This window comes from Ahaetulla prasina, chromosome 3 (genome assembly GCF_028640845.1).
Source record: "Ahaetulla prasina isolate Xishuangbanna chromosome 3, ASM2864084v1, whole genome shotgun sequence".
In the NCBI taxonomy this organism is placed as follows: domain Eukaryota; kingdom Metazoa; phylum Chordata; class Lepidosauria; order Squamata; family Colubridae; genus Ahaetulla; species Ahaetulla prasina.
This window is the reverse complement of record NC_080541.1, coordinates 140,043,044-140,070,955: the sequence shown is the minus strand read 5'-3', so window position 1 is coordinate 140,070,955 and position 27,912 is coordinate 140,043,044. Positions and strand designations below refer to the sequence as shown.

The 27,912-nt window shown below is 38.2% G+C and overlaps 2 protein-coding genes across 5 annotated transcripts in view; both read left to right on the top strand.

Moving 5' to 3' along the window:
- Positions 1-953: 953 nt before the first annotated feature.
- The window catches only part of RNPC3 (RNA binding region (RNP1, RRM) containing 3), a 33,804-nt gene continuing 6,845 nt past the window's right edge, over positions 954-27,912 (top strand). The window contains exons 1-16 of one of the 4 annotated variants that reach the window (XR_009154086.1): positions 954-1,160; positions 2,000-2,047; positions 3,477-3,589; positions 4,196-4,279; positions 5,301-5,412; positions 8,567-8,635; positions 9,383-9,522; positions 10,222-10,347; positions 13,151-13,287; positions 14,233-14,394; positions 14,580-14,674; positions 14,757-14,815; positions 15,573-15,705; positions 17,511-17,584; positions 21,547-22,412; positions 22,517-22,594. Coding sequence is in view for 2 of the 4 variants with exons in the window: in XM_058174513.1 (XP_058030496.1) it covers positions 990-1,160; positions 2,000-2,047; positions 3,477-3,589; positions 4,196-4,279; positions 5,301-5,412; positions 8,567-8,635; positions 9,383-9,522; positions 10,222-10,347; positions 13,151-13,287; positions 14,233-14,394; positions 14,580-14,674; positions 14,757-14,815; positions 15,573-15,705; positions 17,511-17,582 (1,521 nt within the window). In the remaining 2 variants the exon portion in view is untranslated. Of the gene's footprint in view, positions 1,161-1,999; positions 2,048-3,476; positions 3,590-4,195; positions 4,280-5,300; positions 5,413-8,566; positions 8,636-9,382; positions 9,523-10,221; positions 10,348-13,150; positions 13,288-14,232; positions 14,395-14,579; positions 14,675-14,756; positions 14,816-15,572; positions 15,706-17,510; positions 17,585-21,546; positions 22,745-27,912 lie in introns of those variants that run through there. The other 3 variants (XR_009154085.1, XM_058174513.1, XM_058174512.1) reach the window with 3 other exon arrangements.
- Positions 26,012-27,912, top strand: part of LOC131193995 (pancreatic alpha-amylase-like) — a 31,336-nt gene continuing 29,435 nt past the window's right edge. The window contains exon 1 of the mRNA XM_058174514.1: positions 26,012-26,123. Coding sequence (XP_058030497.1) covers positions 26,034-26,123 — 90 coding nt within the window. The 5' untranslated portion in view covers positions 26,012-26,033. The remainder of the gene's footprint in view (positions 26,124-27,912) is intronic.

Genomic DNA, 27,912 nt, shown 5'->3' with positions numbered 1-27,912 from the left:
ACAAAGAATGTTCTTTCTGCGCCAACTCAGTAAGCTCAAACTGCCCAAGGAGCTGCTGATCCAATTCTACAGAGGAATTATTGAGTCTGTCATTTGCACCTCTATAACTGTCTGGTTCGGTTCTGCAACCCAACAAGAAAAACACAGACTTCAGAGGATAATTAGAACTGCAGAAAAAATAATTGCTACCAACCTGCCTTCCATTGAGGACCTGTATACTGCACGAATCAAGAAGAGGGCCGTGAAAATATTTACAGACCCCTCACATCCTGGACATAAACTGTTTCAACTCCTACCCTCAAAACGACGCTATAGAGCACTGCACACCAGAACAACTAGACACAAGAACAGTTTTTTCCCGAAGGCCATCACTCTGCTAAACAAATAATTCCCTCAACACTGTCAGACTATTTACTGAATCTGCACTACTATTAATCGTTTCATAGTTCCCATCGCCAATCTCTTTCCACTTATGACTGTATGACTATAACTTGTTGCTGGCAATCCTTATGATTTATATTGATATATTGACCATCAATTGTGTTGTAAATGTCTTATCTTGATGAACGTATCTTTTCTTTTATGTACACTGAGAGCATATGCACCAAGACAAATTCCTTGTGTATCCAATCACACTTGGCCAATTAAAAAAAAAATCTATTCTATTCTATTTGAGGAAGCTCGCTACAAAAGAGAACAGCATCCCTGTGCGGATATTGCTGTCATATAAAAAGCAACTCACAGCTAGACATTCTCTATTACTCCACTCCATATTCAAACTTTCCTGGCCACTCTTCTTAGTTTTGAGAACAGACTGTGTAACTCTTTGGGCCGAGAGGCTATTTCCCCATAGGGTGTTCCAATTCTCGCGAGACTCCTAGGTCCTCCGCGTTTTGCGTTTCGCTCTACGAGATGACGATCCCAAGCGGGTCCTTGCAAAACGGAGGCGCATGCGCAACGTCAACCTCTCCGCCATTGGGTGGAAAAATATGGCGGTGCCCAGTTCGGAGATGGGTGGTCGGCAGCTGCGACCGGGAAAAAGCAATCGGATCCTGTTGGTGCGGCATTTGCCCGCCGTACTGACGGCCTCGGAGAAGGAAGAGTTGCTGAGGCACTTCGGGGCTTCGTCAGTGCGGATCCTTTCGGACTACGGCAGGCTGGTAGGGAAGAGGCACCTGGGGGCACGCAGGGTTGTTTAATATCTTAAAAAGCGTTGTCTAGTTTTCAGTAGCGTAAGTCACAGGATGGCATCTCCTGGATTGGATGGGTGTCATCTCTCCTCTGCCTGAAGTAAAATATATTTATTTTAACGCCGTTTTTTTTGCATTCCAGCCAGAGTCGCGCCTGTGAGATGGGCGGCAACATAAATTTGATAGGTAAATGCCTCCTATAAGTGCCAGGGATAAAACTGGCCCGAAGCTAACCAGTAGTCAGACAAAAGCAACAAATTTGATTGAAAGAGAGAGAGAGCGCGCAAAAGAACAAGGCTGGGATTCTAAAGCAGGGGTCTCGAACCTTGTCAACTTTAAGACTTGTGGACTTCAACTCCCAGAATTCCTCAGCCAGCTTTGCTGGCTGAGGAACTCTGGGAGTTGAAGTCCACAAGTCTTAAAGTTGACAAGGTTCGAGACCCCTGATCTAGAGGGTCACCGATACAAATATATTCAGAAAAGTATGGTGAATCCGATCACGATTCTATAGATGATTTGAAAAAAGGGAATAAAACAACCTGCATTTTGGTTGTGGCAGGTTGTAGTGCATAGAATAGAATAGAATTTTTTTATTGGCCAAGTGTGACACAAGGAATTTGTCTTGGTGCATATGCTCTCAGTGTACATATGTGAAAAGATACCTTCATCAAGGTACAATACTTACAACACTTAATGATAGCCATAGGGTACAAATTTAACACTTAATGATACAACACTTAATGTTGTAGTGCCTAAAACATGTTTTCTCTTTGTACAAAAGGCAAACTTGGGTCTGGTTTATTTTTCAGAAACATACAGCTTTTGCAACTTTTCCCAATGAAAACGCAGCTACTCAGGTGTGTATTGAGCTTTTAAACTATTTTACCCCGTTGATTTCATACTTGTATAGCACTGTGTGTCCATATAGCAGGTTCAGGTGCCCTGCTGCGTTCCTACAGCGATGCTTATACGTAAAATGTAATGTGAAAAATGATTGCTTGACTTGTGAAGTCATATGTAAATGCAGGCAGATGCTGGATATGCCTTCCAGATGTTACTGAATTTTAGAAGTTAGCTGTCATAGCCAGCTATGGGATATTGGAAGAGCTATTAATTACTTATTGTAATGTAATCATATACAGGTAGTTCTTGGCTTATGTTCATTTAGTCAGTGATCATTCATATTTATAATGGGCTGAAAAGATGGTCTGGGGACCAGTCCTTGAAGTTCCAGTTGTCCCATCCCCACAATCACATGATCTCTATCCAGGCATTCGGTGCCTGGCTTACGATTATAACATCAGAGTAAACTGCATCAGGTGAATGCTATCTGCAACTTTCCCTACCAGTTTCCCAAAGTTAGTAGGAAAACTTTCAGGGAAGACACAAGTTGCTTCAACCACTCCAAGGATCCTGCCTGCAGCAACTCCCTGCCTTCCCTTGGCTTCCAGTGATCCTCCCATGGCCCCTGTTGACCTACCCATGCTTCCTAACATTCAGTCTCAGCACCCTCCCAACTATCAACTATTTGGACTCCCACCTGTTCCCACTTAATGACCTGCACATTGTGGGGTTACTGTGTTCACATGGACTGCCGGGATTGCCTTCACTAAAGTGATAGAGTCATGTGTGGTCACACTTTACAATTCCATCACTTAGCATCAGCAATCCTAGTTCCAGTTGCTGTCATAACCCAAGACTACCTATATTCCATATTTTTCTGATTTAAGAGTGCACAGTAGTACTAATCAGGATATCGTTTTTCTTCTACTCATCCCTGATCCAGCTTTATTCACGTGTGGCCAAAAATATTGGTACCCTTCAACTTTTCCCCAAGTTATCTCAACGAGTTATGAAATAAGATGAAACTGACACAGGCAAATGACATTCACCAATCTTTACTCCATATTGTAGTTATTGCTTCAAAAAGGTGTGCTATGAAATCTTAGGTATAGTAGTACCAATAGTCCATGCTACTTTCATTTGCTCCATTATTTACACAAATATATTAAGTCATATATCAAAAGTAAAGTGTCTGTTCCATGGACTATGGAGCAAAAAATGTGGAAGTCATTTACTTGTGTCAGTTTCAACATATTTCAGAGCAAATTAGAATTAGAAAGTGGAGGAGTACCATTCTTTTCTCTACAGTGTTTTTCGCTACAGTGCTCAGTTCTAGGCAAATTAGAAGAGGGGAAAAAATGAAAAGCTTGAAAAACCATTGATCTTTTTCTTTTAAAATAATATTGGTTCATTTAGCTTATTGTTGTATTCTGTTTATTTAAGGCTTTATCAAAACTACATCAGCTCAATCTTCTAGGCCACACTCTTGTAGTTGAATATGCAAAGGAGCAAGAGAGTGGTCTTGCAATTAGCCAGCCTTCTGAAAAAGACAAAAGGTATGTGAACATTTTAAGCTCAGTAGATGTATAACAGCTTGAAAACTAAATACTGCAGATAGTTAATAACATATCCCTTAACACACACACACACACACACACACACACACACACACGATTCATGTGATTAATATGGAAGGATCCATACTGTTTATCCAAATCGTATTTGCATTACTGCTAATAATAATATAAAGTAAGGAAGTTAAGATTGTCCTTTTTTCAGTTAGTGTTTTTATCGCTGATCTTAGAGTCATGATACCTGTAAACATTCAAAAGCCACTTATATTTACAGGAATATTTTGCATTATTGATGAATTTAAATATTTGCGCATAAATTTAAATACTGATTTGGATATTTGATTAATGTCTGTGAGTCCTCCTCAACTAATAATTTCATAGAAATAGCATAAGTTACTGTTCTATATGTATTTTTCCAGCATTGTTGTTTCTTGGATGCGTTTCTTTGCAGGAAAAAAAAAATCAGGCAGACTGGAATAACATGAATGAGCAATTTAGAAATTTTGCTTGTTGAATGAATATTAGATTAAATTCAGCCTGCCACATAATGTTTTGATGTATTCATTGTTTATTGCTATAATTATTTAGCCTTGAAGAACCTGTCAAAGAAGAGAAGGGGCAAAAAGACCTAACCTGTCTCAGAATTGAAAGTGGAGTTGCTCCTAGCCATGGGTTAGTACCTGGTTGTGATCGTGTGATCAGATTACCACATTGTAACCTCAAATTACTTGCATACATGTAAACAAATTCAAAATCAATGAAGGAACCTTATTAGCTTTGCAGATCAACCACTTTCCCTTATACCCTTAGAACTACAATATTTTCCAGAATAATTCTACCTTAACATTTACATAGGATGAAGAGTTTCCCCCTATTTCTTTGGATAAAACTTGTATTAGATCTAAACCTGGAAAGCAGCAGATCCCGTACTTTCTGAAAACATCACTGCACCCCACCATTACTTGATATGGTATTCTAATTCCCCCAAATTTAATTTCGGCAAAGATGTGTTAGAGTTTGCTGATTCCTGATTTTCCCCCCAATATGTTTCCTTTTTGGTATTGCCATTTTAAATGCTTTGAGGTCTAACTTTCCAGTGTTTGTGTACATCAGCACTAGAACATACCAAATGAAATATTATATATTGAACAACATGGAGCAGCGTTTTAGGTTCTGAAATTATTCTTCATTAGAAAAGTAGTTTCCATGTGGTATTAGAAAGACAAACACAATGTCCCCAAAACTAACAATACAACCTATAATGTTTCTTTTAAGTATGTTAGTAGGCTATTGGCTGTGCATTTTAACAGGATCACATAGAAAATTAGTAAAGTTGCAATAGAGAGAGAACAGCATCAATGAAGCAGATAAATAAATCCAAAACTATATGGGGCTAGACTGATCTTTGAGAATTTCTCAGCATCTGTACAAATGTATAACCTTGAATACTTAATGTGCTTAATCAAGCTAAGACACCAGTCTAGAAAGGAAGAGACTGTGAGTTCAAGTCCTATATTAGTCATGAAACCAACTGGGTGACCTTAGGCCAGTCATTCTCTGTCAACCCAATTCACCTCGCAGGGTTGTTGTGGGGAAAATAAAAGGAGGAAAGTGTTGGATATGTTTTCTACCTTGAGTTATTTGTAAAAATAGTAAGGCTGGATATAAATAAACATCTCATTGTTTTCTACAGGTTAACATTCCCTATAAATTCGTGCCTCAAGTATTTGTATCCCCCACCGTCCAGTACAATCTTAGCCAACATAGCAAATGCTTTGGCAAGTGTTCCTAAATTCTATGTACAGGTAAGTATGTATAGCTTCTTTTATTTGAATATAATATTCAACAGTTCTAACCCTGCTTATTCTTAAGTGTGACAAAAATATTACTTCTGGGTATTAACTGCTTCAGTGTTAGTTATTAATGAATTATTTAAGGGACAAATTCAATTGGTAGAAAAACTTTCGGTGAATGTGTATCTTCAGTATTTGATAGAATTGACACACCTATTTTCTTTTGGAACGAAGTAGAGATCACTGTATTCCTTCTATGCCTTTGTATTCCTGCTGTCTTTGGTCTTTCAAAATGAAGGTTTCACAGTTGGCTGTAATATTATCACTCACACAAATTCCTTTTCAGACCCAAAGGAATCTTTCAAAGCATGTTTCTGATCTACAGTCTTTATCTCTGTTTCTATTTATTAGTTGATGCTTCCTAATTTATTGAGTATAGGTTTGTCCATATTTACTCAAAAGGGAGATGAATCTGAATTTAAAAAGATCCCTTCCAAAAACAAAGAGTAGTCACCCTCTCTCCCAATAATACATATAGAGAAAAAAAGTTCTCTGTTACCCAGCTTCTCTGTTCTGTCAAGCTAAGATTACCCAGGCTAACTGAATCCAATCCTTGCAGTTCCTTACTCCCTAAAAACGTAAGCATGTTTATGAGGCCAGAAGAAGAAATAACTGGTCATAGAATGAAACACCCCTTTTAGGCCTTACAGAGAAGTTTAAAATTCAGTAGGAAGCAACCCCTTTCATACATCATCTGTGAAAGCATTAAAAAGTCATATTGTCTTTTGGTATAGTTGCATTTTAACAGAAGTACTTGTAATTGTTTAAAATTATATAAACTTTCAAGCATCACCATAAGTAGCTGTAATATTGAGCAATAGTATTTTGTTTTTCAAGTTCTTTATTATAAAATATGACTTTTAGGCAATTATTATTATAGTTCTTTAATAATCCTGTTTTGACTATTTTAAAATTGCAAATTTATAATAATTATTTTTAGAAGCTTGGAAGCATCCTAGGCACATTTTCTTTTTTTCTTTTTTTTTTTTTATTCAAAAAGTTTTACAAAAAAAATTTTTTTTCCCCCCAACCCCTCTCCCTTCACAAACCCCCTCCCCCCTCCCTCCCTGGCTTCCCGGAACAAACACAAGGTATAGTTAAAAATAAAACAAACATATGCTAAAAAAATTTTTTTCCCAAAACTATTATACCAATTCTCCCTCTCTAACTCTGACTTCCTCCTTACATAACCAAATCCTTCAAAAAATTAACAATAAACAGTAATAAAATATATAAATCAGTAGAACAAATTAATCCTAAAATATTTAAAACCAGCTAAAGCATAAAAATCCAATCCAGTTCAGAGAATAGCTCCCTTATAGCTTCTATAACCATATAACCATATAATTCCCCCCCCCAAGTCCTTCTTACATAAGATCTTTCAAGAATATTCTATTTAAAATTCAATACAACAGATTATAAAATTTATAAAATTTCAATAGAGAAAATTACAATATTATTTAATTAATTATAATATCTATTCAACTTTAGTCCTTCCTCATCAAAGTCCAATATATCCAAATATCTAGTCTCTTATAATCACAAATTGCCTTTCGGGGACACTAATATTTTTGTCTATTAATATTTTAAAAAAACCTTGTTTCAAAAATAATACTTTTGTCTCTTGCCATTTTTTTTGGTGCATTAATCTCTGTCTTTCCTTCGTTGCTCCTTTTAAAAAGTCAATCACAATATTTCCTAGTAATTCCTTATGTCCAGAAATCCAAAAATTACTGCCGTATATTCCATCAGTCCAAAAAGAGAAATCTTGGGAAACATTAAGCTTGTGAGTCTTTTCCATTTGAGGAACAATCTCCTGTAGCACAAATTCAGGCAGCTCATCCAAACTATTTAAAGAAAACTTCTTTAGATCACCTTGTTTCTTCACGATCAAATCTTCATATTTATCCACTTTTATTTGTATGTCCTCCATTCCATTTTCCGAATAATTGCACTGGTTAATTTGCTCCAAACTCTCATCCAAAACGTCCCCATTTTTTATCAATTCATATTTTTGAATAATTAAATACATACTTTCTGTGTAGTCCTGTATAAAGTCACGAATCCATTCTTCTGAAAGAACCTCCATAACAAAATTCCTGCTGAGAATCCCCTTGTAAAGTACTTAAACAGCGTAATATAATCCAACAGTCCACAGTCAAACACAATAAGATAAAATCTCCATTCAGTTTCGATTCAACAGCAAAGCTCCCTTTGATGTATCGCTCTGCTTTCAGTTTCTCTAAAACGAAACTGAAGGGGGGGCGGAAGTCAGAAAATCAAAAATACTTGCAAACCAATAATTGTTCCTCACACTCGTTCCGCCTGCTTTTCGTATCCACAAAAAGAAATCAATTGTTAGCAGAAGTGGACACCTTCCTCTTTTCCTGCTTTTTCAGGAGCGCAGAGAATACTGGAGGTGGGGGAGGGGTAAATAAGGGGATTCGACCGTTCAGGGCTTTGTATTACAAAAACAAAGCCCCTAGGAGAATCTACCCAAATCCTCCCCCTTGCTCTGTCTCTCTCTTTCAACCAGAGAGAGAAATGAAGCCGGGATCAGTTGTTAAATCCGGCTTTTACCATATTCAATGCGGAGTGCCATAAATTAGCACCCAACGAGAAGGGTGGCGCCACCGAGAAGCCCTCCTAGGCACATTTTCTTGTGTGATCAAACCATTAATTTGCTTCATTTTGCGCCATTGTTTTTGGAATGATAATAATTGGAACTTACTGCCTTCTTCCTGAATTACTGCATTATATTAAGAGATCATTGTGCTTTAAAATATGTCTCTATAAATCTTCCTTTGAAAGATGCTTAAATTAGGTAATTTAATATTCACACGAAGAATCTTCCCCTACCTTTTTCCCCCAAGTCCGGAACTTGCTCCTCAAATGCAAATTTCTACTTAGCTGTGCAGTGTGAAATAGTTGTACAAATCTGTAATATGTGTGTGTATGTATACCTACACACACACACACACACACACACAGTGCTTGAAATAATATGGCAAGCTTTTGTTCCAAAGATCATTGGCATAATTATGTAAAACTCTTGGAATATTTTTAAGAATTACCATTTGAATATTATGCTACTATTCCATTTCAGGTTCTGCATCTTATGAACAAAATGAATCTTCCACCTCCTTTTGGGCCAATTACTGCACGGCCACCCATGGTAAGGAACTTCGCTGTTCACAATAATGGGAATAAAAGCAATTGTGCATATAGAATTTACATTTTCTCCCTAAGGTCAGAAACCAGAGTACCTCTAGCTTTTAACTTTTTCTTAAAGTATTTTTACAGTATTGTGAAAACCTATTTCAGTAGGTAAAAGATTTGGCCCAGACCCTAAAATGGAAAAGGCTGTGTTTCAGCCTAGCTCAAATTTGCAGTATCTTGTTGAGTTTTCTACCACTTTTTTAGTCTTTATTTCTTTTGCTCTTCCCCATGGTGGAGCAATAGATGGAACTACTCAGCCCACTGTGGAGCATCTCTCGAACAACACGAGCAATTTTGATAGTCTTCAAATATTAGGCTATGTATCGTTAATCTGAATAATCCAGAATAAATGAAGAATATGAAATTGCAGTTTGTACTTCCTGTTCCAACTTCTCATTGCAGTCAAATAGTTTTTTAAAAAGTTGCATACACAGAAGAATGTTTTGCTTAGTCCCCTTTTGGGCTTCTCTCTGGTTTAATTGTTGACTTTCCATTTGGGAATGTATTGCAATTGTGATGCAGAAACTTTGGTCTTTGTCTTTATGATTGCATGTGATGTAATTTGTGATAGGGAATATGACTCGATAGATCATAGTGTGATATTGTATAAGTGTGTATGTTTATGTGTGCATAAGAATTCTTGCATTTAAATGATTACTTGAGAGATTAGGTAATGAGAAATTCTATGTTTTACTTTGTTTAGTATGAAGAGTATATCCCCTTGCCACCTCCTATTCCTCCTTTACCTCCTGAGGATCCTCCATTGCCTGAAGACGACGACAGCCAAGACTCAAATAAAGATGAGTCTGAATATGAAAGTGCCGATGAAGAAGAAAAAGAAAGGTTGATAAGACTTCAGCAAAGTACTATCTTTTGGGTGCAAGTTTTAGTTTCTTTTAGCCTATAGATAGTAAAATTTGGAGTTGCGCTCTTTTATTGAAATGTTTGCAGTATATGCCCGGACAACATTCTACAACCTTGAAAGCAGTAAAATCAACTTGTTTCAAATATATGCATAGAACTGCAGTTCAGTATTTGCCTTCGGCTACAATGAACTTAAGTCATATGATTTGTGCTTTCTTTGCACCTCTTCTAGAGCATGGTAACATAGGAACCCAATCCTGCTACTTAAATACCAGCTTTGGTTTATTATACAGACTTCATAACTATTGAGGCATTCTGTTTCTTTTGGGACCCTGCACTGAACTGAATCATGTGATTCAGAAAAGGAATTGCAAATGAAAAAGGATAGGCTCCATACTTAAGAATCCTTTTCGTAGATTTTCTGCTATCTTGGGCTTTCAATCATGGGATAGACAAGCCCATAAATAAACATAAAGCTATAATTAACCATTTTAATTTCTGTGCTATAGCTCTCTATTGCAGTATTGGATCTCTTAGAAAGACATTAACATTTTACACAAGAATCAACCCTCTTACTTCTTCTCCTTCTCCAAAATGTTAATATCTATCTAAGAAGACATTAGAAAAATTCATTTTGCTGTACAGATACAAAAAGTTAACTATATATTCAATTTTTAGATTTACAAAATTGATGGAACTAGCAACCCTTCAGCCAAAACGACCGATGCCAACAAAGCAGCGTCACACAAGAAAAAAACGGAAGATAAAGGACTTATTAAATGTTTCCCTAGTTGCTCCACCCAGGTATGACACAAAAGTTAATGCATAATATTGCCAATTAACAGTAAACCACATTGTACCCTTGTGGATGCCTTGAATGAAAGACTAATTGCTTGTTGACTTTCACACAGCACATTAAGCCAGTTTTGCCTGCTTATATTATAGATCATGTTTGGGGAATATAATGTGCCTTATATTTCTATATAGAAAATAGCAATAGCACTTAGACTTATATACCGCTTTACAGCCCTCTCTGCGGTTTACAGAGTCAGTATATTGCCCCCAACAATATTACCCACTTCGGAAGTATGGAAGGCTGAGTCAACTTTGAGCCTGGTGAGATCTGAACTGCCAAATTGCAGGCAGCCGGCAGGCAGCAGAAGTAACCTGCAGTACTGCACTCTAACCACTGCACCACCATGGCTCATATATTTATCCTAGGATATGTACGTTAAATGATTAAGAAAGCTGCTTTGTTGAATGTCTGTCTAGTCATATTATTCTGTAGCCAATAATTGGCCTGAAAGTCTAAGGCAAGCCGTGTGTATGTGGATCATGAAATCGAAATCCATCATAGTGTATGTGTAGTGGATCATAAGGAATATACATTATTTTCTGTTTCCTGGGTTTTGACTCACTGGGAATTGAAAATATCACCTTAAGCTGGTTTTGAAAAAAATAAATAAATATGGATTTTTTAAAATAATAGCGATAATTATAGCATGCATAAAGTCCATGTTTAATATGAGGTTGTAGCTCACAGTTTTGTAGAAAGGATTTGAAGTTTAATTTAGCAGACAGTGGCTTCCGTTGGGACAGAAATACCTTAACTAGAATTGCTCGTGAAAAACGATGAGTTGAGGTTTGACTTCTTTCCCAGTATTAAACTTCTGCCTGTGTGGCCTGTAGATGCACAGGGGAACTATAACCGAGTTAAATTAGTTCTCTAGTCCAGCGGTCACCAACTGGTGGTCCGTGGACCACTGGTGCTCTGCGAGAAAATTTTGGTGGTCCACAGAAAAATTATTTGCATTTTTTTATATTGCACTAAATCAGGGGTCCTCAAACTATGGCCCCTGGGACAGATACGTGCAATGAATGTTTATGTTACTGCAGAGAGTCTCCCCCTTCGGGATCTTTTTGTGTGGGTCAGAGGGGGGCAGAAATTCCGACTTGGGGTCTGCTTCGGCCTCCTGGTGTGGGGCTTTGGGTAAAGGCTGAAGGGAAGTGCCGCTGAGCGAAGAGCTGAAGGACCTTGTTCCAGTGGGACTGCATCATGGCCTGGAACTGGCTGACCATCTCAGCCCACTGAGCCTCCAGGAGCCTGTACCTGGCTTTGCACTCCTGCAGGTTTTCCCTCTGCTTGGAAAGCCTATGCTCCTAGTCCTCAGTGAGATGTTTCTACTGAGCCTCCTTCTCAGTCAGATCCAATTGGACCTGAGCTGTTTTGCCAACTCTTTCTCTTAGCTCCTGCTTCCTGTTGGGGCCCTAAGAAGCCCAGGTGGGGAGGGGAGAGGTGAATAGAGGCTAACAAGGCACCCCCTCGATGTGAGTGACATTGAGTTGGCCACACCCACCCAGTCACATAACTACCTAGCCACGCCCACCCATTAGGCAGATTGTATTAATTGTCCATGGGATTTAAAATTATGAATTTAGTGGTCCCTGGGGTCCAAAAAGTTGGTGACCCCTGCTCTAGTCCACCTGCTTGTCCCTGGATTATTTTCCAGGTCTACTAGCTCCAAGCACTGTATGTATAGAATATTTATTCAGATTCTTGATTTGCTGAATCAAGCAAATATTTAATCATAAGTTTTTCTACAGGAGTACACAGAGATGGCAATTCCATCTTTTCTGAGGAACAACTTTATTTACAGGTTTTAGGATACCTGAGAGCAGGGGTGAAATCCAGCAGATTCTGACAGGTTCTGGAGAACCAGTAGCGGAAATTTTGAGCAGTTTGGAGAACCGGCAAATACCATCTCTGGCTGACCCCAGAGAGAGGTGGGAATGGAGATTTTGCAATATCCTTCCCACAGGAGTGGGGAGGGAATGGAGATTTTGCAGTATCCTCCCCCTGGCATGCCCACCAAGCCATGCCCACAGAACCGCTAGTAAAAAAATTTGGATTTCACCACTGCCTGAGAGCCTGTCGGACTTTTGTCTCAGGAATTAATAAAATTACTCTAATGTTAGAATAGTTTTTTTCCCCCACAAGCATGTATTTCTGAACTACTCTGAATATTCAGAAGAGTGATCAAAATATGTTTTCTTAATAAAAAGGTGAGTATGGAGATTCTCAGTCATCCAAGTCATGGTTATCCCAAAGGTGCTGTGTTCTGGCTGAACTGATGGAACTTCTTAGATGAGAAGTGAAACATTTTCAAGGAAGAAAACCAAGAAAGTTCAGTTGTCTTCTGAACAGCACTTTTGAGTTAATAAAAAAGTGAAGTTGTTTCAATATTACACCCAATGATTAAAAATTGAAGATGCATTTTGATCTGCACTATTGCTAAAGAGTCATTTTGTGAGTGAGATAGACAGTCTCTAAATATGATTGATAAATAATTACAAGTAAGTCCTTGCTTAATTACCAGTCACTTAAGAATTTACAACCAAAATTAATTTTTCAAATTACATTGTTCCAAATGATCACACAAAGCTAGTTAAGAAAGGAATGTCTGCTGAAAGATACTAGATTGCTTAATTGCCTGCTATTGTATAAAAGGTCAAAGTGCTTTCAAAGAAATGTAAAATGGTTAGGAGATGTGGGGAAATATTGTTTAGCAATTTTTTTTTTTAAATGAACATGTTGTGTTTTGAACAGCAATTTGCACCCAGCACTGACACCTTCAGATGTGTTTGAGCAGCCACAAACCATAGGCATCAAGAAGATTGAATTTAACATTTCTTCAGAGACGCCTACTATTCTTCAGAAAAGCCTGGAAAAGGAGCACAATGATGGTATGAAATGAGTGTTTGCTTACTGACAATTTACAGCTTAGATTTCTTGTATTTGTGCACTAGTGTGTGAGGAATGAGTCAAATTACTAATCTCTGTGATCTTTTCTCTGAGGAACTAGCTAGTTGAGCTTAGGCAAACTACTTTCTTAACTTCTAGTAAACAAATAATACCAATAGTGATTGCTAAAGTTCTGCAAGATACTGCTTTTAAGCATTCTAAAATATGATGTGAGAATTAAACTTACAGTCCTCGCTTACTGACCATTCAGCAATCACTCTAAGTCACATTGGCACCGAATAAGGAGACTTATGATTGCGGCTTAAAGTTGAGCCGTTGCAGCATCCCCGCAGTCATGTGACTGATTGCTATTCGGGTGCTTGGCAACCTGTGTGCATTTACGACAGTTACAATGTCATGTCGTCATGCAGTTGTCATTTGCGACCTTCACAGTTGGCTCCCAACAAGCAAGGTCAGTCACCAACCAGCAGGAGGTCACAAGTTATGGTCACATAACATCACGATTAATTGTGGATGATTTGATTAACCATTTCAGCCAAAACTCAATGAGATGCCATTATAAACTGGGTGTGGTCACACGATTATTCACTTTATGATTGTATTGCTTAGAATTGCCAATCCCAATTGTGGTCAGTAAATTAGGACTACCTGCATTTATGTGGAGGTAGCACAAATGGTCTGAATTGTTTAGGTATTACCATAGCATTTTCAGACATCATGTCTGCTGTGAATTTCTGCTCTAGTAGTTACTATTTATGATGATGATGGCGGCATCAATCCGGAATACTTTTAAGCTTTTTGAATTCACTGAGATTAAGGATGCTGAAATTTACTGATGCTGATGCTGTTAAATTGTTCATTCAACTCTTGTGACTGGATTAAACAACATTTAAACATTTTGCATCTTTTTTGAAAAAAAAAATTAGACTCTTACTCGGAAACTGATGATATAGCTAATGAAGGATTTGGAAAAATTTTCCCGGCTCCCAGTTCTAATCATAAAGAGGACACAGAAGATGAGGAGGATGAAATTCCTTCAGAATTTGTTTCTAAAAGAGAGTTAGAAAAACGCAGAATCTCAAAAAAAGGTGAGTATAATTTTTTTAAACATTTTATAGCATACAGTGGAAATACTGAATTTTATTATATCTCCATGTGATATTAACTTTTTAATTTCGATCTGTCACTTATAATCAGTTTTAAATATTTAATCAAGCAAGTAACCCCAATATCCAAACTGTAAATAATATTCTGAATTTTGTGTATGTTTCAGAAATGGAAACATTTTCTGTGTTCAAAAATTATGACCCCGGAGATCCAAACTGCCGAATTTATGTGAAGAATTTATCGAAACAAGTTCAAGAAAAGGTAACTGGAAGTGGAGCAGAATGTTTTGGCTCTTTGATTATGGTTACTAACTTTTTTTGTTATGCTTTTATTTCAATCCCAGGATTTGAAATTTATTTTTGGAAGATACATTGACTTTTCATCAGAAACTGAACGAATAATGTAAGTGCTTGGATATATCAAACAATAATATTATTATCTTTAGATTTAGATGTGTGTGTGTACACGTATACCTTAACAAGCAATCTGAACTATGTATATTTCCAGGAGAAGACTTTTTATCCCCCCCCTCTAGTAATTTAAGAATATAGATCGGGTAATGGATGGGAAAGAGACTATAGAACTGAGAGAAGGTGGAAAGGTTCGGGGACAAATATTACTAAAAAAACAGTTATGGCAATGGACAAGAAAAAACAAAAGGCAAGCTATTTAGATATGGACATCTTGAGTAAAAGAACACGGCAGATAAAGCATATCTTAATGTTTTAAGAAGGTGCTGTTTTATATACATTGATAGATTGTAAAAAATGGGGTCTATAGAGTAGATAATTTTTAAAAATACTAATGGGAATTAGTTGCAGACATAGATGCTATAAATTGGGGATGCTAGCAAAAAGCAACCTGGCAGATATATTTTAACTACTATATATCAAAATAAGCCAAGGTTAATAGGGGAAATTCAAGGCTTCAGAAAAAACTCCTTACTTTTATTCTAAGCTTTGTAAGAACCTGGTTTAAGTGGCAATTTTTGTATAGAATATCATCTTACCAAAAAAAAAGCTGTGTTGGGCTTTTTGAAGAGATAGTTAAATGAACGGTATATGATCTGAAACAGTTATTAAATTGTAGGAATGGTCCACTCTGTTGGATAGTGAGCAAATCAAAAAATAATAAAATGCTTTCTCTTGGCATTCACTAGGTTTGATATACGCTTAATGAAAGAAGGCCGCATGAAAGGACAAGCTTTTATTGGCCTTCCTAATGAAAAAGCAGCTGCGAAAGCTTTAAAAGAAACAAATGGATATCTCTTATTCGATAAGCCGATGGTGGTTGTATCCTTCATTTTAAAAGTTCTGTTTCATTTTAGTTAACTGGGCAGTCTCAGAATCCTCCATTTAGCAATGTATTATATTTGAACACAAGTAAGCCTTGCTTATTTTCACCTACAACTCAGATAAATTCAAATATTAGTGTTTGGAAGTATAAAGTCATACTAGGCTTTTATCCTGTGGGAGTATCTCTTTGAGGTTCAGGTGTGAGGATCATGGATTACACATTGTGTCTACAGATACTTCTTGATTTAGAATTGGTCCTTTAATTGACTGCTTGAAGTTACAGTTGATTCCTTGACCATTTGAAGTTACAACTGACACTCCCCCGCCCCAAAAAAAATGGTTCTTACAACTTGGATTCAGAATTCTGACTGCTGCGCTCCCCCTCTACGCTCATGGTCACATGATTGCATTTTGGGTGTTCGGCAACTGTCCTGCATTTACAGCTATTTGCAGCGTTCTCATAGTCACATAACTATGATTTATGTTTGTTTTTTCCTGGAAACTGGCATTTACTTCCAATTTCTAGCAAAAAAAAATACCAATTGCTGACAGTGAGCTTGCTTTGTTCACTTAGTGACTGTGGTGTTTGCCTAACGGCTGCTGCCAAAAAAAAAAAAGTTGTAAAAGGATGCATGGTCACATGGTGATCCATTTAAAGAGCAGTCCAACGTACAACTGTAATTCTGGGCTCAATTATGCTCATATGTCAAGGACCACCTGTATTTAAAATGTGGGCTTTTTTTGTGTGGCTTGCTACAATGTGTGAATGCAGCCATTATAGTTTCTAATCAAGATAAATGACTTAGCATTTGAACTTTATTTCTATTTTGAAATAGAAATAGAAATTTCTATATGAATTTCTATTTTGCTAAGTTTTAGATCACTGGTTAAAGTAGTATACCGTATTTTTCGGAGTATAAGACGCACCGTAATATAAGATGCAGCTTAGTTTTTGGTGAGGAAAATTGAGGGGGGGGATCTGCCTACTAGGTATTTATCTGGCTAGCGTCCTTAGTTCAGTCAGCACATCAGTTTGCTGGTTTTGTGCGTGCGTGCTTTTTATCCCCTGCTTGGGGATAAAAAACAGCTAAAGCACAGCTGAGAGGGAGCAGCAATGAGAAAAGCAGGCAAAGCACAGAGATCACTTCACTCACCTTGTTAGTGCTGAAAAAAGCTTCTAAAACACAGTTGAGAGTTGAAGGGAGCAGGCAAAGCCTGCAGAAGACCGCTTCACTTGCTAGAGCCTCCTTAGGGCTGAAAAAAAAGCTTCAAAAAAGCAACATTCAGAGTATAAGACACCCCCAAATTTTCAGCCTCTTTTAGGGGGGAAAAGGTGTGTCTTATACTCTGTAAAATACAGTAATTCTTTGAAGAGTTTAAAGAACATTTATCTCCACTATACCTAGTAGGTATGAAGGGGGGAAAATGTCCATTCTGTGCTTATCTTTTTTATAACTCCCAAATAATCCTGAAACAGACTGAAAGCTTTCTAATTGAATGAGCAGCTGCCTAATTACTGAACTTCATTGGGGCCATTTGTGACTGTTTTGTTAGCTTCATCATCACTTCGCCATGAGATTAAAATTACTTGCAACGGTTACAAATAAAATGTGGCAGAATCAGAATGTATTTGGATTATTTGTTAATAAAACCATTGACGATTATTTTTAATTAATTCTTCATGCCCTGTTGTATTATAACATTTTAGTTTGCTTGTCTTTATTATCTGAACATTTTCTGTGTTAATTGGTTGCTTTTGCTAAGACTCGCAATTAGTTTTTTGTTCCTTAATAAATACCTAGCAATTCGCTCGATCAGCAAGACCAAAGCCAGATTCCAAAGACAAGAGAAAAGATAGAGGGAAAAAAACCTGAAAGTAAGTTACATTCTCACAACCCATTTTGTGTATGAAAACATTTATATAAAATAGTTTATAAGTTTAATTGCTGTTCTATTTTTCTTAAAATTCACAGCTACATTTTAGGAAAAAAGCTGATTGGACTTTTTCTATTGGTAAATTTAATTTTCTATGCACGGGTAGCTTCCCCCCCTTCCAATAAAGGAACATTATGAATGTTACCTGCTGAGCAGTTGTATACAAAACTCCTTGTCCCAGGAACAGGAAGTGAGTTCTCACTGAGAAAATACATGAATGGTGGATTGGTGCACTTTGGAATATTGGAGTATTTTGTCCTAGGAAATGAGTTTTGCATATATCTGCTGTAGAATTTGAAGCGATAGCCCAGACACAGGTTATCCAAAGTGATACTTAAGCTACAATCTTAAATTTTGTTTAAATAATATTGATTTCTGGTGAATCAATACATTTTTCCATTTGTTGGGTATTTATTTGCAAACTTTTACAGTGTTTTTTTTTTAAAGTGACATATTTCACTAACGAAAATCAGCCTTGAATGAATCCATTTGCAATTTGTGATTTTGACTAGTCTTCCTGAACTGTGAAATATCTAGCTCCGTTCTCAATTAAATGGTAGAGGAACTCCTTTAGAATTTTCTCACAGAAAGGTTAATCTGATTTTTCATTACTAGGCAAAGTCCTTTAATACCTTTGTATTTGTTTAAAAACTTAAAATGGTTTGGTGTTTCATTTATATTGTTTATATTTGCAACAATCCTGAAATCCTGGATACCGAATCTATAGTCATCCAATCACATCAAATGGCACATCTAGCTACATTGGGTATGCATTTATTTATCAGATTTTGTAAATCCCACCTTTATTACTTTGTAAATAATTGAAGGCAGCAAATACACACAATACTCCTTCCTCCTATTTTTCCCATAGCTACCTTTGAGGGGTTGGTGGCTAAGAGAGAGTGACTGGCCCAAATGCATCAGACCATCTGGACCATGTTGGCGAACCTTTTCGGCACCGAGCACTGAAACGGGAGAGCGCACGTTGGGGAGCACCAGAAATCAGAACAGCAGCTCCCTGGTGCGCAGGAGCGCCGGAAACCAGAAGAACAGTTCTCCAGCACGGATGCATGCACCAGGAAGCTGAGCTTCATGTTTCCGGTGCGCACATGTACGCTGGTCACCTGGTCTTCTGGTTCCCGGAAGAGCAACAGGTGACAGCTGGCATACCCAGAGAGATAGCTCTGTGTGCCACTTCTGGCATGGGTGCCATAGGTTCGCCATCAAGGATCTAGATGCATATCAGCAAGCAGAAGGCTGTCTTACTAATTTGCTTATTAATTAAGCTTATTAATTGTCTTGGATTAGAACACTAGTCATTTTTTATCGTTAAATTTAAGATTTATTGAATTTGATAGCAAATGTTTCAGCATCAGATACTGTCACATGATATTGTACTACGATGTGGATACCTAAACATAACTAATAAGCATTTAAAAAATCTCATGCAATTTCAACACTCATTTCTTAATGTTCATGTTTTTATTATTCCTGAACTTGCGACCATTTCTCTTTAACGTTTTTAATATCCTTAATGCTAAGATTTCACAGATAATGAGAAATGATGTCAGAGCCCAGAGTTTTTTTTTCCAGTTGGCTTGACTTGACTGTTTTCATCCTTAAAGTAGCTAGTAATATTTTAAATAAATATTTTAAATATGTCTTAGCTAATTAAAATTCTGGTAACATTTTTTTAAAACTTCTGTTCAAAAATTTTAGGATGAATTATTTTTACAGATATCAAAATAATGATTAGAAAAGAGGGCCAGATTTTTCTTTTCATCTCAGACAGGGTGGAACACTTCTTTAAATCCACTGTATCTCAAAATTGCCTGAGGCCAAATTTAAAAGTTTTGTTCCTGATAAACCCTTTTTGTAAGCACACACAATCATTGATGTTCAGGTACTGCTTGCTCTTTAAAGTGGTTAAGATGCTCACCTAGCATCAATGAAACCCAGCTTTCAAGTCCATACTCAGTCATGGAAGTTCATCAGGTGATCAGTCACTTCTATTCTCAGATTGATTATAAGCAATTTGTGGGAAAATTGGAGGAGGGAATGCTTTGTATGCCACTTGGAACATACTTGATAGTGAAATAGAAAACTGACAATAAAATAATAGGCATTTTGCTTGTTGCTACTCAATTGTTTCTCAAATTATGAATAAATGTTCAGAATACAAAGATTAAACCAGCTTTCTCCAGCTTCTCTACTGCCAGATTATTTACGTTAACAGCTGAGCAGTGATAAAGGAAGCTCCTTCAACAACTTGGTCAGCTCTATAAGTCTGCAGAAAAAACAGCATTACCGTATTTTTCAGAGTATAAGACACTCCGGACTGTAAGACGCACCTACCTTTTTTGGTGAGGAAAACAAGAAAAAGAAATCTGCCTCTGCCTCCCAGCATTTTTTCCTTGTTGCAGCAAACAGCAAATAGTCTTTACTTTCATTTTCGTTTTCAGCAAAGCTTGATTAGCACAAGAAAAAAAAATCTGCTCACAGCAATTTACCTCCTTGCAGCAAGCAGCAGAGGCCCGCACAGCAATAGGCAGTGGCAATCCCTGCAGCCTGAAACAGCTGAGAGTCAGGAGGTCTATCCACAGGACAATCAACTTGTGCTAATTAGGCTGTGCTGAAGCTGAAATGGGCTGTTTCTTCTTGCTGCAAGGAGGTAAATTGCTGAGAGGCAGGGCCCAGAGGGTGGGCGGGGCTACATTCAGTATATAAGACGCACTCAAATTTTCACCCCTTTTTTGGGGGGGCAGGAAGGTGCGTCTTATACTCTGAAAAATACGGTATGTCCTTTAGTTCCGTTTCAAAAAGACAGAAACTAACCCAGCCCTGCAGGAAAAAAAGCCAAGCTTGATGACTGAAGCCATTTATAAATTCATAGGTTAGGGCAGTGCTCGAAGGAACCACGTAGCACACAAACCTTCATTAGTTATTCATTGTAAGGTATAAATATGCGTGTGTGCCATTCTCATGAGATCATCTGGTCTCGAGATTCAAGTAATCTTCCATTAATTTCATAAACTTAGAACCATATTTTGTAGCTGTTGAGATTTAGTGCTTATTGCCAGCCTCACCCCTTTGTTTGATAGAAAAGGCTACACCCTTACGGTCTGCTTAGAAGTTCCAAACTTCTAAAGTTCTAAAACTTCCAAGGTCCTCCACCATAACAGAACTCTTAGTTCTGTTTCTTAGCTCCAAACCTCTCCTTTTCCATGGCTGAGAGTTAAATCAAGGAGAATTCTTGTCTCTATTCATACTTCCTATTCTATTCCAGATTTCACTACTAAAATAATCCTTATAGGTAACCTTAATGAACACGTTTCTTCATTGTGCCTGCATGTGGTGCTATCTTATAGTGTCTGGAGCAAATTCAGAAGGTATACCTTGAACTGCAGAGTCAAGGAAAACGTATATTATGAAAATGGCACTTTCACCCCCAATTTTATCTCTGGGTTTATGCTGAAGAAGCACAGAGTAATTTACTAACAATGTTGTGACAAGAGTGGCTTCCTGCTGTGTGATTTTAGTGAATATATTTTAAACAAATATATTTAATGTAGTTGTGTAAGCAGCATTTAGATTGGATGATAGTTATGTGTTCTAGATGTACGTTGCTTAGCTCCTGCCAAAGATTGTCACCTTGGAAAACAGCACAAAAAGTGAGGAAGCTTAACAAAATTGATGTAGTACCTTTTTTCAAAAACAATGTCAGGTAACATAAAATAGTGTAAAATATTTGTTGTAGATTTCAGATGTTGTGCCCATTTCTTTAGGTTATATCTGGTTACAAATTTTTAAATGATGATCACTATTTCAAAATTGGCAGTCTAGATGAAAAAAAAAACCCCAGAGAATAAAAGGATTAAACCACATTCTGCTGTTCTTCTTTAGAAACATTCCTGCGTAAATACTGCAGTAATACTGTGTCATGAAAAGTGTATCCTTTCTTGTTGTATCCTTTTTGTGTATCTTTTTGGAAAAATTTTTTATTTTCTAGCATTGACGTAGACAAAAAAGTAGTAATACAGACTAAAATAGTAAACCGTTCTTCTTTCATTTAATAGGGCACCCATAGAAGTTTCTAGCCCTTAAATGTGCCTTTTAAAATACCAATTACGGCTGCCAGGCCTTCAGTAAGTGTAAGTGCTCTGCTTACGTTGGTAGAGCTTAAACGTTGTATACTAACTGATGGCCTGGACTGAAGTACCAATGCACTAAAATTACAGTAGAGAATAGTGACTTCCAATATCATGGGGTCCAGGGAGAAAAATGAAGTGTTCGTATGTAGCTATGTGCTTGTTCTGATCTACAGCTCGGCTGTTACTACCATGTATTTTTATTATTTATTTATTTATTTATTTATTTATTTATTTATTTAATTAATTTCTACAGCCGCCCATCTCAGCAAGGTCGGCAGAGTACACCATGAAAGATAAAAAAGCTCATCTTGTTTACGATTTTGTTCTTTACGTAACAGAGTAAAGCACAATAGCACTTAAAGACCATTGGATTCAGAACTGGCCTTCAACAAATAAAAGGGCTGCTTCCTTGAGTAAAAGGGACTGTAGATTGTAGACTCTAGAGGACACTTGTAGTGGAGAAAGGAAAGTGACACAGTTCTGGCCCCTAGGCTACTTCTCACCCTTTAGGGCGAGTCTCCCAGTTTTCAGGCGCAGATTTGCAAGAAGGAGAATAAATCAGTTATCTCCTTTCCTCCAGTGGAAGCATCCTGCTCAGTAGAACTTCACCCATCAGAAGTACGGGTTCAAGTCTTAGCTTGGCTTTTTTTTAAAAAAAAAATATTGAAGTCTTTTCTGTTGAATGATATATGGGTGTTTAATGCATTTTTAAATTATTCCAGGTGCGTTTTTGAGTTCCGTGTCTTACAAGTGTGTTCGAGCTCTGGGAAGAAGATGCATGGTAGCAGAACTGTTGAATAGTATGTAAAAGTACACAAAATACCATACAACATTCTGGTAATTATAGGTGCATCTATCTTTTTAAACAAAACTCTTCTAATGGTTCACATAGCATTTGTGGAAGATGCTTCATTTAAAGCTCTAATAAAATATTCCGTTTTGCATTGTTATTAATGGTTTCACCAAAGCACTTTTTTTTGTCTGACATCAAACCATAAAATGGTAATACAAGAACAAAATATCCAAAGGGGCATCTGGTCTTTGTCTTTGAAACTTCTTAGAAAGGGGGTTTATTGACTTCGGGAGTGGAGAAAGAAAAGAGGTAAAATGAGTTGTGCCCTGATGCATAATTTCTTTTGTGGGTGTAGCTGCTGGAAGTACTGTCTTCCCACTTGGCTCCTTTTTCTTGCATTGTCAGAGTGTCTGCCCTTCGTCTGTATGATGCTGCCATAACAGCATAAAGGAAGAGGATCAAAAAGAAGAGGATATTATGAATTGGGACGTGACTCAGCATCAATTCTGTTGGAATGTTTAGCCTGTTAAGTTATTAAACAGGCTTAAAAGCATTCCGGCGATCTCCTTGAGGCTCAAGCCCAGTTTGGATAAACCTGATAGGCCATAGATCCTATACTATGATATGATATGATATGATATGATATGATATGATATGATATGATATGATATGATATGATCTGGTGGGGGAAGGGACTCAAGGAGATTAGCAAAAACCTAGGATGCGGGTGGGTGGGGGAGCTATAGGGTAGATTTACGTGTCCCTAACTGCAGTTCTTCAGAGTTTCTAGCAATGGATGGAGATAAAGAAGAGAGTTACTCCAGCAAAACAAGTTGGAGGATAAATGAAATGTCATGAAGATTCATAACAGCAAGAAAAGCTCAGAAGAAGATAAAAAAGGGAAATGGCTGGCCCTGGCCTAATCCGAAGAGTTGCTAAAGGGCTTACTGTCCTAAACACATTTCTCAGGCTCCTTTTGATTATGAAGAGAGATTTCCGGGAACAATAAAGACTGACAAATGTATGCTTATAGATCTGATAAGGAAAGAAGTGGTATAAGGTGGATCCAACTCTAATTATTATTTTACAAAGATAATTTTTCCTATCCTGCAGTCAGCAGTGCAAATTGGAAATGGGGGGATGTCAGTGCAATCTTAGTTTGGAAAGGTCTTTCCTGGGTCCTTTTAATATATTTATTTCCTGCTGCTACTAGAATAGCTGTGTACAGGGAATCATGGAAGGAACTACTGACGACAGGCATCCTTCTTTTCTTCCAATTGGGACTTTTGTCTCACTTGGCATACCTGCCAATCATCCATTGCTGCAAAAGTTTATTGGCATTGACTGAAAAGATTTGTTCCTTGCAATAGCAATTTTGACTTCTTGGCTTCATTGTAGCATTACATTTGTGTTTTCCTTGAATGAAATTGGGGTATAATGTGGGGGACGGGGTGTCCGAGAGATATCCAGAAAGGGAGATTTGATGGGTTCATCTGCCATTTCTTTGTTGATGTCCACGATGGAACAGACTCTATTCTATAGTGCATTTCCCCGAAGTGAGAATTAGTGGTCCTTTTGTCAGTGGCCTTGATATCAGAGAAATTATGGTGGTTGGTTCTCCCTATCCTCTTAACTGGAGGGCAGCAGGTTGAGAAGAAACTTCAGTATAGTCTTAAATTAGTGGTGAAATCCAAATTGTTTTTAATACCAGTTCTGTGGGTGTGGGCATGGTGTGGCTTGGTGGGTGTGGCAGGGGAAGGATACAGCAAAATCTCCATTCCCACCCCACTCCGGAGTCAGCCAGAGGTGGTATTTGCCAGTTTTCTGAACTACTCAAAATTTCTGCTACCGGTTCTCCGAACTGCTCAAAATTTCCACTATCGGTGCTCCAGAACCTGCTAGATTTCACCCCGGGTCTTAATGCAAGTTAAAAACACATTTAAAGTTATGCTTCATACTCCTGTCATCTCTCAAAAAATAACATCCAGCATGCAAGAGAAAATACAATGGAGATTTAAAATAAGCCAAGCCAGGTTGACTAATCAGTCTCAGGTTCCAGCTTTTGACATTACAGAGTTCAGTTGGAAGATTGGCAAGCAAATAAATACATCTGTAATCCTCAAGAAAAAACCTAAATCTTCCGCCCATCTATTAAATTATCTCAAATGCTGATGTCCAACTATTACTCCAGCAAAATTCCAGTACTTGCAGTTTCTAAGCTGAGTGCCATGTGCTTAGGAGGATTTTCAAAAATTGATTCTAATCACTTGGGTAACTGCTTTCTGCCACATACATCTGGATACAAATTAATTTGACTGAGGAAAACTAAAGGTAGTTCAGTGCAAACAAGTAAAGTGAGGCACGTTAGAATTAAAACACAATTTATATACATCCATCAGTAGGGGTTTAGGTGGTCTCTTGCCAGGAATCAATTTTTGCAATGTGATATTCCGTAGGAATGGGGTTAAAAATCCAAACTCAAGTTTGCATAAATCCATGTCATTGTACAAACCCTTTAAAATATGTCTGCTTGCCCAACCCATCCCTGTTAGCTTTTCACTTTCTACTTTGCTCCTTCAAGCTTGCAAAATCCATGCCTGTAAAAAAAAAAAAGTGCCAATGACGTTTAATTTCAGCATATGCCTCTTTTGTGGACCTGTAACGCCAACCGGAAAATAGGTTTGTGCGATGGAAGTCGGGTTGGGGCGAGTCAACAATTTCGCTTTTGCAATACAAGGAGACTTTAAGTGTGGGTGGCTGAGGGGAGCGTCTGGTCGCCGCGGGAGCAGAAATTAATGGCAATGAGGGGACGGTGCGTGTTTTGGCTATATTGCGGACACGAGAGGGCAGCAGCCAAATGTTTATGCGCTCTGAGGTTTCGGAAAGGATATATAGGAGGAAGAGAGAGCGTTTTTTTAACTAGAAATCCGGCGCAGGAAAGGGACGCCATTCAATCTCAAGGATCGGTGTAAGCGCCCTGCCTAAATTAACGGCAGGCCGGAGAGCAGCAGAAATACAATGGACGGATTAAGCAACTGAGCCGTATGTAGGTGCTTCACGATGCATTCCGCTGCGCTTTCTTTTTTGAGGCGGGCACGTTTTAATACAATGCACCATTTTATTTTGGGAGCAATTAGGCAGAGTGTAAACCGAAGCGGCTGTAATGAGCTGAAGGAACCGTCTGTGAAAGCCCGCAGTAAGCGGCGGTTTATGTGGCTGCAAACAAAGCGAGTAAGGACCGCAGAGCTTCTCCTAAAACTCTCTCCCGAAGTTCAGCAAGCGCGTTTTAGGACGATGTCCAGTTTTCGAAGCGCTGCGAAAAGTCCTGACGACGGCTAGATTGGCAGCAAACTTAGGGGAGGTCCGAAAGTTTGGGGCCGGGAAATGACAGCGAGAAGGTGGGTTGTTGTTTTTTTCCCCGCAGAGTTGACCTCCCTCCGCCCTTGATGGCCCAGGCAGCTCTGCCTTTGCTCCCGTGTCCATGCCCAGGCACGAGAATCCGACGCGCTTACTCATGTTTAAGGCCCAAGATCAAGGTAATGTGAAAAGTGTGTGGAGGTGCATCTCCCAGTGGTTTGAAGGAACATCGGTATGTCAATGTGTTTTCTTCTCTGGGACTGGGAATGGCACATTGGCCCCGGTGTTGTTTTTTTAAAAAGATGACCCTAGGTCTCTGGAGTCTCCCAGGACCTTTTGCAGAGTTCCCAAACGGTTCAAATTTATGATGGACCCAAAAAACGTAATTGTATGATTTACGAGTGCCCCATAGCCACATAATCGCCAATTCTGTTCTTCAGTGCCAGCTGTCTATAGCAGTAAAAGTGGAAGTCATAGAATTGTTGGTGTGGTCAGGATTACCTATAAATAACCACCTTAATTCCTGCATGAGAGGATTACTTATCCTTAATAGTTCTGTCTTGTCAGGATTTAGTTAATGCTTACAAACTATTCATCCAGAACCCACACAGCCTTTGCTGATTCTCATTTATGTAGAAGACTAACGGTACTATCAAGCATACTCATAGTCAGTTTAGCCCACTCTTGTTGGCCACTCTGAATAGCTTCATAGCATATTAAATTGCACAGGTAGTCCTTGATTTACAACCAGTTGCTTAAAACCGTCTCCCAAAAAGTACTTGCAACCCAAATTGCAAGTTCTGATGAGTTGCTGTCCCTCACTGGTCACTTGAGTGCATTTTGGACGCTTGGCACCTGGCCCACATTTATGGTCATTTGCAAATGTCCTATAATTGCGTGGTTTATGATTTTTTCCCCTGGAAATGAGCATTTTTCTCTAGTTTCTGGCAAAATAATACCCATTGCGGACAATGAGTTTGCTTAGCAACTGCAGCATTCGTGTTACAACTGATACATTGAGTTGTATGTACATTAAGAACGCAAGAAATATCAGAAAATTGGGTTAGTTATATGGGTACCTCAATTGAGGACCATCATCATATATGGAAGAAAAAAATCTGAGCTTCATTAGAGTTGTAAGTTGAGGGTTACCTCTACTGAGGACAGAATGGAGTCCTGGAGTCCTCACAGTATAACTACCTGAGGACCAAGAGAAAAGGATAGAAAAGACTTCTACCTGTGGAGCAGTAATGTTCTTGGACTTAATTGCAAAGGCTGCCTTGATGTGATATGTAAATGCTCAGAAATGTTTAAATAAGGTAAAGGATCCCCTCACACATATGTGCCCAACTCTAGGGGGCGGTACTCATCTCTATTTCAAAGCCGAAGAGCCAGCACTTTCCGAAGACGTCTCCGAGATCATGTGGCTGGCATGACTAAACGCCAGAGGCTCATGGAACGCTGTTACCTTCCCACCAAAGGTGGTCCCTATTTTTCTACTTACATTTTTTGCCTGCTTTTTTTATGTTGGCAGAGGCTGGGATAAGTAATGGGAGCTCTACGGCACTAGAGATTCGAACTGCTGAACTGCTGAACTGCTGACCTTTTGATCAACAAGCTCAGCGTCTTAGCCACTGAGCCACCACATCTGGAAATGTTTACTAGTCCCCAAAAATGTTAATTCAACAAGTAGCTTTCAACGTCCGATGGGAAAGTATAAAACACAAACTTGTAGGGAAAACAATTCTGAACTGAGTTGATTCAGATTTACAGAGGACAGAGCTCATTTGAGCTGTTTGTAGACTTCTGTTCTGCCACTGTTTGACTGGATTTACTGCAGTTCCAAAACTTGATTTCCTCACTGAAAATGGTTCTGTGTCACATTTATTCCTTCCAAGTATGTCTGCTTCCAGTTACGATCATAAAATACAGGGATAGCAGATGGTAGCTATCTGACAACTTGGACAA